Source organism: Aristolochia californica, unplaced genomic scaffold (genome assembly GCF_029961685.1).
Source record: "Aristolochia californica isolate CCGP_79_NKW_82.1479 unplaced genomic scaffold, dmAriCali1.0.hap1 SCAF_7, whole genome shotgun sequence".
Lineage (NCBI taxonomy): Eukaryota > Viridiplantae > Streptophyta > Magnoliopsida > Piperales > Aristolochiaceae > Aristolochia > Aristolochia californica.
The window spans coordinates 31,038,713-31,047,926 of NW_027182268.1; the positions used below are offsets into that span (position 1 = coordinate 31,038,713).

Here is a 9,214-nt window from a genome sequence, read left to right on the forward strand (position 1 = left end):
TTAAGGGGTAAGGATGGAGAAATAAAGCAAGTTCGGAATTAGCATAAACTAGGGTAATTTAGGTTCTTGCTAGGCTCCCTATTCTAGGGTTCTTGGCGTAAACTCTCTTGGTGGTTTGTTGCATCCATTGGGGAGTCTTTGAGGAGATCTTGGAAGGAAAAGGAAGAGGAACCACCCTTCTCTTCCAAGTTGCAAGAGCAATCTACCTCTGCCTAGCAAGAGGGGGAGGTTTTCGTGAGCCTTATCACCAAAGGAGGAGGCTTTTGAGTTGCTGGTTGGAGGAGATCTTCAAGAGGTATTTCTGATTACCTTTTCCGTGTTTGGAAATATCTTCTCTGGTCTCTTTTATGTATAAGACAGTAGGTGCATGGTTTTAGGGATTTATACCTGTTGACGTGAGTTATAAAATAGGGGTTTCATATCTGAGTGGTTAGACATTCCTTTAATTTGCTGGTTACATCTATAATTGAGAAAAGGAAACTCCTTTTCAATCCTAACGTAAAAGGAGAAGTAGAAGAGAGTTCTTTTCAGAAAAACTTGTTAAGAAACCACAAACAGTGTTGGATCCTTATTCAACTCGTCGAGTTACTAGATCCATGGCTAGGGACCATAATATAAAGTGAAAAAAAAGTTTTTCTTAAACTCTCCTTCCTCATGGCTCTTGAAGTAATTAAAAATACATTTCAGTAGAAATAAGTTTCTAGGGACTATTAGTGTCTCATTTTTTTGTAAACATTTTTCTAATTGAAAATTCTTATTAAAAATTATATAATTTTCTAAGTAATATTTTTCACCCAAGATGGGTTAGAAAACCGTATAGAAAATTTTTGAATAAGTATTTGACAGTTGATGCTATAATACTTTTAGCATGAGGCAATTTTCATAGCAATTTTGTGTTTGATATTTTATTTGATTAAAATTTTATCGATAAGTATAGTAATATATTAGATTGATTATTAATTTTTATTTATTTCCCTAGAAGAGGCAATAAGAGGTCCATTTAACTTTCCTAAGAAAATTTTAAAATATTTCTTATAATTTTCTAATAAGTCACTAATACTAGTAGGATTTTATTTAAAGGTTTTTTTTGGAAATATGTATCATAGGAAAAACATTTTTAGTTTTTCATAAAATATAAATTTTTAACAAGAGGCACTAAGGAGGCCATAGTAAATTTATGGCCAGATTCAAAAATTACAAAATAAGCTAGACAACATTTGGAGTAAAAAAGATTAATATTGGTGCGTTCTAATCTATTAATGAAATTCAATCCTGAACCTCCCCTATCATTCTTTTTTTAAAATGTATGCCTAATTTTATTTATAATTTATTTGACATATATTTTATATAGAGTATTAAATGTAGGTTAAGCTCGAATTCGGCTAAAATTATTAGGCTCGAGTTCGATTACAATTTTAGGTTCGAGGCTAGGGTCGGCTCGAGCTCGAGTTTGAAATATTTAAATCAAGCTCGGCTTGAACAAGGTTCGGACTCAAGTGGATTCAATGCCACCCTTTAGCCCAATTTTAAGTAGAGGTCATTCCAAAATTTATGTAAAATGTGTGCATAATTTTATATAGAATTTATTTGACATGTATTTTTTGAAAAGTTTTAAATGTATGTTGGAGCACGAACTCAAGACATGTATTTTATGTTGGAGTACGAACTTGAGACATGTATTTTTTGAAAAGTTTTAAATGAATGTTGAAGCTCAAGTTTAGCTTAAGCTCGGATCGAACTCGGTTAAAATTATTAGGCTCGAGCTCAATAAAAAATTTAGGCTCGACTTGAGCTCAAGTTCAAAATATTTAAATCAAGTTTGGCTCGAACATAGGTAAGTTTGGGTTCGGCTCGGCTCGATGCCACCCCTAATTACAAGGTTATGTAGATGCTAACATGGCTGGAGACATTGATGGCAAGAGAAGTACCATTGGGTGGTACAACAGTTAGTTGGGTCTCTAATTTATAGAAGATAGTTGCTCTTTCCACTACCGAGGCAGAATATGTCGCAAGGTAACAAAGAGATGGTATGGTTGCAGTATTCTTGGGAAGAATTAGGTCTCAAACAAGGGAAGAATGTGTTGTATTGTGACAATCAAAGTGCTACTCATTTGACAAAGAATCATGTTTATCATGCCAAAACAATGCACATACAAGTGCGTTATCACTTCATCAGATTGGCTTTGGAGGATGGAGTCTTAGCACTTGAGAAGATTCAAGGAAGTCAGAATCTGGCTTATATGTTGACAAAAACTGTTACGATCGAGAAACTGAAGTTGTGTTCAACTTCAATTGGACTTCTCTCTGAGGATTGAAAAGTTGTTGCCGTAGTAGAGGAGATATTGATGATGGATTAGTCTCCAAGTGGGAGATTGTTAAGTTGTGGAGGCTAATTAACGCCTTACGTTGAGTTTGGGAATTTCACTCTTGTAATGCGGTGGCTCTAGTTTTCTCTTTAAATTGGGGGGCCCCGCTATTAGGATTTTATGATCTTAATCCGAGGAGCATCTCGAGTTGCAGCCCGAGAGGTTATAGAGAAACACCTGTATGTGTGCGATTTCTCTTGTAAACTATTTTATCTTCATAGTGGATTACTGTAGTGGCTGAAGACAGGATATAGTCTCAGCTTGAAGTGAACCTATATAAATCTTGTTGTGCTTTTCATGCTTTTTTTTCCCTTTTTCCGCGTTTATTATCATTGCTCTCATTAGTTTGGAAATTAGGTCGTCTAATTCCTAACATCACCTATATACTTAATGTATCTTATTGAATCACCTATATACCGAACATACCATATATAATCACCTATCTACCGAAACGATATCTTTCTGATAACTAGAGTTCACGGAAGATTGAGTGGGATGACTTCACGATATGCGTACCGGAGTTCAAGAGGCTGAGGGAGCGAGGGTAGAGGCTACGATATGAGCTAATTGAGAAAAAAAATCTCAAATCATATTATTATACTAGATGTATTAGATTAGTGTGAGAACTGAGCTTTGAATCGAGGAGGCCTTATAACTGAGATAGGCTGTCGCATGAGCCAATTCAAAAAAAAAAAATTCTCAAATCCTAATCTTTTACTATATGTATTAGATTAGTGTGAGAACTAAACTTTGACTCAAGGAGCCTTGTAATTGAAAGATTGAGACAACAGAAAGCTAGAAATTCAGCACAAGAAATTGTTAGTGTTGGGTTACATTCAAAAATAATTCATGAAACAAAGGAAGGTTTAATTTGTAGTTTAACATTCGTGAAACAAAGGGAAGTTAATCTATAGTTCAACATTCATGGACCCATGAATTTTCAACTTCTATTATTACATTCTTTTTATGACACTAAGTAGGCACTAATGCTATTGCAAAGTACCATATAACAAGTCAACGAAACTACAAATATTACAATAAATTAGGCAATAAACAAAAGTTATCCGGTTTTACAACCAATTGCTAAAATAAGTATTGAAAATCAGTTGTTCTTGTTCGTTTTAAGAATTTTCATTCAGTTCTTAAAAAGGTTGAATAAAAATAGATTGCAACCCAGAAAATACGAATAGAGCTAACATTTTTGGTCATCACTTCATTGTCTCAGGCAAAAATCGGGGAATTCGGTTTCCCACCTATTTTGCGAATCAACCAATTGAATTGCGCGTCACGCGCTACTCTCTTCTCACCCCCCCCCCCCCCCCCCCCTATATCGCAGAGCACAGGAGGCTTCTCTTCTCTCTCAACCTCCCTCTCTTCTCACTCTCGGCATACCGTCGAAGCGCCACCTCCGTCGTCGTGGCCCGTTGGCCCGCCGTTGAGGAAGACGACCCGCACTGTGAGGAAGACGATGGTTTAATTTTTCCTAAGTTAAGGAAAAATTAAACCATCGCAATAAGAATAATATATATATATATATTTTATAATTACTATATTAAATTAGTTATTTAATAGTCATAATTAAAATATTTTTAAAATAAATATTTGATAAATTGTTTTGGTTTAATTATCCCATTGCTATAATTAATTAAACCAAGGGTTTTAAATTTTGTGACAATATATTATTAATTATTAATACATAAAAATATATATTATTTTATTGATAAATATATTTGTTTATTTATTATATTAATTTTTATTACTATATTAAATTAGTGATTTTTAATGTTAAAATATTTCTTATGTTATTAAAAAATAATTTATTTATTTATTATATGCGCTTATGTTATTTTTTACTTTTTTATTAATTTTTAATAGTTTATTCTAGTCACACGTAATTATTGTATGAATTTATAATAAACTATAATAATTAAGTAATATAGTATAGTTTTTCGTTAATTAGGATATTGACATATTTTAATACTACACGTTAAATCACTTATAAGTGTAGTAACCATGTTTATTTTGATTAATTATTTGTTTAGATATATGTTCTATTTAAGTATATTATAAAAGGTTACTCATTCTCTTGTTTATATCATACTTTTCATTCGGGGGCACTAACACTGAAATCTGTTTTCCAATACACTTAAATTCGTTTACACTAACACCCAAGGATGAGTTGAAATTGAATCAATTCATTTAAGTTCAATTCAATTCTTCACTTCAATTCAAGTTCATTGTAGACTAACCCCCTTATTGGAACGAAAGAAACTGGTTGCAATCATACCTTGTATCTCTAAAATTCTCTGTATCACTCTATAGCAATTGCTAACAAAAGAAACTCAGAGGTAAAAAATCCCTCCATAGCATTTTATATCCAAAGGCCATGATGGGCTTTAACGATATAGCAAAGTCTTGAGATCCTATGGGCTGTGGTGGGCCCCCAAAAAGAAAATTTTACAAATGAGATTGAGGCCCTGGATCCAAGGTGGAAATAATCACACGCGAGGTATTGTAGCTTTCTATTCCTGCAATATTTGATGTGCCGGATGGCTTCTCATTCATTGTTTCCCTTTGGCCATGGCTATTCCTCAGCACCATTTCCTTCAACAACAACAGCAGCAGCAACAAAAACCTGCTTTCAGGTGACTTCCAAACCCTAGTTCCTCGCTGAAACCCTGCTCCTTTTTTCGTTTTATTTTAAATTTGTTGTGATCGATAGATAAAGAAAAATTTGTTACAGAAATCTTGAGATCAATCGGTTTACCTTTTGCCTTTCTGAGACACTATCTGATTTTTGTTTCCTTTCGTTTGATTTTTGGTTTCTTCATTAAACAATCAGGAATCTGTTGACTCCCGATGGCCAAATATTCTTCAGCCCGCAAAATTTCACTGATCCCCAGTGCCCTCCGTCATGTAACGTCTCTCCTGTTCAGTTTTTCTCTGGATTTTAATCATTCTTTTTATCACATTAATGTTTGATTTCTATTTTGATTTTGTTTTTGGGGTTCGGTAGTTCATGTGATTGGTCTTGCTCCGGGCACTGCGCCAACGCTAGATACCGGCGTTGGGCTGCAATGGAACAATTTAGAGCTTAAGAAGAAGAAATTGAAGGAACAGGAGTTTCTCGAGAACTCGCAGATCTCGTCGGTGGATTTCTTGCAAACACGGTCTGTTTCGACGGGGCTAGGGTTGTCCCTTGATGATAGGAGGATGCCTTCGTCTTCTGGAGAGTCGCCGTTGATGTCACTCCTGGACGAGGATATTGACAGCGAGATCCAGAGGCAGGATGCGGAGATGGATCGTTTTATCAAATTACAGGTGTGCACTGCTCGTTTTTTCACTTAAAAGAATGGGAATGCGGAGTCTTTTTATGGGTTTTAGGTTTTATGACCGAAAAGAATATCAGGATGGGTTTTTCGCTTGGTTTTGTAAGAGTAACTCTCACTATTTTTTGTTGAAAATTTTTCTTGATTTGTGTACGTTTCTCCTTGAACAAGATATTGTGAACAGAAAGACAAGCTAGTTGCATATATATCATCTGCATCTAGCTGTTACTTTCTATTCCACAATCCTGATTAATGTAGAAATCCTTTCTTTAGTTGTTTTTGCTTGCCTTGATTTAATGCCAAGTGCAGGGAACCAATTAACTCCACTATTTATAGTATCTCCATTCATTTAAGCCTGTGTTCCTTCAATTAAGGGCCAGAGTGATTCATGCTTTTTTACCCTTATATTGATCTACTAGCCATTTTTTAGCTTAAGCATTTAGTTCATCTGTCAACAGCAGAAGAGTTAGCCTGACATCTCCAATTTAAAGTCTTGATTAATGTAAGAGAAGTTCGTTTACTTTCTAGCTTATTCAAAAAAAAAAAAATGGTTAAACACTATTGGGATGTGTGGAAAAGAAGCAGCTATAATAAGTTGAACTACCCTGACAAATTAGGGGGCATGTTTCTTTTGTCCTTTGTCTTGGTTGATCAGGTGGTTGACTTTCTAGAAAATAAGTGGGATTTAAAAAATATCTGGTGAAGGACTTATGATGAGGAACTAGCTTGATATTTCACATCTTATCTGCATCTGATTGTTCTCTCTTATTTGTTTGCCTCATTGATGTTGGAACTATTTGTTTTAGTATTTATGTTACATACCAGCTAAGGAAGCTGGCTTCTTCATTTAGTTAAGCCATGTTAAGAAAGTGGCCTTCTTACTACTGTAAATGTAGCTTTTTTTCGTGTACTTTCCATAGATTCTTCAACTCATGATCTAGTCAATCTTCTGTCCACTACATTGCCTGTCTTGATTTCTCTATCGATGATTAAATAATACTTCTTAAAATAATTGAATAATGTGCATTGGCTTAAACAGGAAAAGAAACAAGATCTTTTGTTCATTTCTCGGTTTAATCTTTTAGCAAACTTCTGTTTGTTCATTTTAGTCCTTCATTTTCGGAATGCTAGTCTATGCGGTAGTTCTTAGTCTATTTTTTTGTCTCTCTTGTTTAACAAAAGGACATCTGGTGCTCCTGCTCTATTAACTGTCTTTCAGTTTCTGATGGGTTAGTTCACTGGTCTTCTCTTTCATATCGTCCTGGTTGAGTGTTTATAATACCCACTAATTATGTTGCTTCATACGAGTCTTTTGGATGATGTAATACCCATTTCTGTAAAGTCTGAAGTCTTATATCATTTATTGAACTCTTGAGATGAGGTTTAAATGCTTCTTCTGCCAACCAAGTTTCCTACACTCTTTTTAATTTAATTTTATTAAACAGCCATGCTGTTTTTGGTCTATAATTTTCCTGATGTTTCATGAAAATCATTATGCGGCTGTTTTCGTTTTTTGTTGAATGCAAACCATTGTTCACTGATGATTTTTGGAAGTTTATTTCTGTAACTTGGGGCTTAGTGAATACTGAAGTATTCTAATTTTACCACTTCCGGTCAATAGGGTGAGAGATTGAGGCAGGCAATTTTGAAGAAGGTCCAGGCTAATCAGTTGCAAACCCTTTCAAGTGCTGAAGAAAGGATCCTTCAAAAGCTCCGAGATAAAGAAGCAGAAGTGGAGGACATTAACAAGAAGAACATGGAACTTGAAGAACGGATGAAACAGCTAACTGTAGAAGCTGGGACATGGCAGCATCGTGCTAAGTGCAATGAGAATATGATCACAGCCCTCAAATTTAATCTCCAACAGGTTTTTGCTCAGAGCCGGGACAGCAAAGAAGGGTGTGGAGATAGTGAGGTAGATGACACAGCTTCATGCTGTAATGGCGGGACCAGTATTGATTTCCATCTATTAGTTAACAAGGAAAACAAGGATTTGAAGGAGTTGATGACTTGTAAAGTTTGCAGAGTTAATGAGGTCTGCATGCTTTTGTTACCCTGCAGGCATCTCTGCTTGTGCAAGGACTGTGAGAGTAAGCTAAGCTTTTGTCCTTTGTGTCAGTTCTCAAAGTTTATCGGAATGGAGGTCTATATGTGATCACATGATGGTTGCTTGCATATGGTATAAAATTGAAAGCGTTTGATATTGTCAATCTTGTTGATAGTGTGACACAGGGTTACCTAATTTGCCCTGGATCACGTCTCCATCTGTCTGACAGCTTAAAGAGATGTTTGCTCTCTGCTGTCTCTGTAGATGGAGCTGACATCTTTGTACATGTCTTATATGTTTCAGTGTCAGCTGAGCATTTAATTCAAGTTAAATATATTGAAGCATTTTATACTTAAATGTATATGAACGAGGTCATTATATAATGCTATTATCATACAATCTTTACTCATGATCTTCTTTCTTGGTGACTCCTGTTTTACTCTTTAAATTTTATTTATATATTCGCTATTTGTGTTGCAATTTCAGCATGTTGTTCTCATTTGCATGGCTCTTTGTGATTTTAGTTATTGAGAGTGATATCCAACATGTGTATGAATTATGATGGAATTGGTTTTCCATTTTTGCTGCTATTAGAAGGTCTGTACTAACTTGGCTGAGCTGTGGAGCATTGATTTGAGCTTCCTTTTGATAACGAATTGGTTTTCACATTGCACATCAAAACCTACTTAGAGCTACTTTAAAGAAATGCCTTTTAAGTATTTGATATGACTCAACAGTTTTGAATGTTGTTGGTGCACTTTGGAGTGACATTCATTAACTTCATTCTGCAAACTTCTCTCAAATATAAGGATGCCCTTTAGCGTAAATTATGAAAATCCGCAGGGAATAAATTTGGTGCAGGTGCTCTTAAAAGAACTGCAACAATGACCATAACAATAAGAAAAATATAAAAGAAATGTACAAAAAAGCTAGTTTTGTAAAGTATCTGATATTAAATTGTCATCCAGATGGATCTTGCAAATCTCTAGCTATTGACCAGAGCAAAGGGTTTCCTGAATCTTTAACTAACAAACGCCACGTCGCAATTTGAGTGGTAGTAACGTTATTGCAATTTACAAGTGCACATCAAATCTAATCAGCAAATACAAAATAGAAATTTGATAAATCACCTAACAAAGATGGTATTATGAAGATAGAAAATTGTTTTCTATAAAATATAAGAAAGGGAGGAAAAAGATGTAGATGTTTATGTAATCCACCTTGTTTCATCCAGAACAAGAGATCTTTTTCGAATTGATGCTTAGATGTAGGAAAAATCAGAGTATCTTATAATTACAATAATGGTTAATATAAAGTATAAAACCCAAATTATAATATTTATAAAATTATAAATACTAGACCAAGTAAGACTTTAATACGTTAAACATAATACAACTAAGATCCAAATCAAGCACTTTAATTGCTAACCAGACTAATAATGTTATACCCTAGCAATTCCCTCAAACTCAAGG

The 9,214-nt window shown here is 34.6% G+C and overlaps 1 protein-coding gene across 1 annotated transcript; it reads left to right on the forward strand.

Annotated features, from left to right (window-relative positions):
* The first annotated feature begins 4,928 nt into the window (after nucleotides 1-4,928).
* On the forward strand, nucleotides 4,929-8,133 carry LOC137936929 (probable BOI-related E3 ubiquitin-protein ligase 2). Its single transcript, XM_068781904.1, has 4 exons — nucleotides 4,929-5,011; nucleotides 5,209-5,282; nucleotides 5,383-5,687; nucleotides 7,317-8,133. Exons 1-4 carry the CDS (start codon nucleotides 4,947-4,949, stop codon nucleotides 7,848-7,850), a joined length of 978 nt encoding a protein of 325 aa, XP_068638005.1. The 5' UTR covers nucleotides 4,929-4,946; the 3' UTR covers nucleotides 7,851-8,133.
* The last annotated feature ends 1,081 nt before the right edge of the window (nucleotides 8,134-9,214 follow it).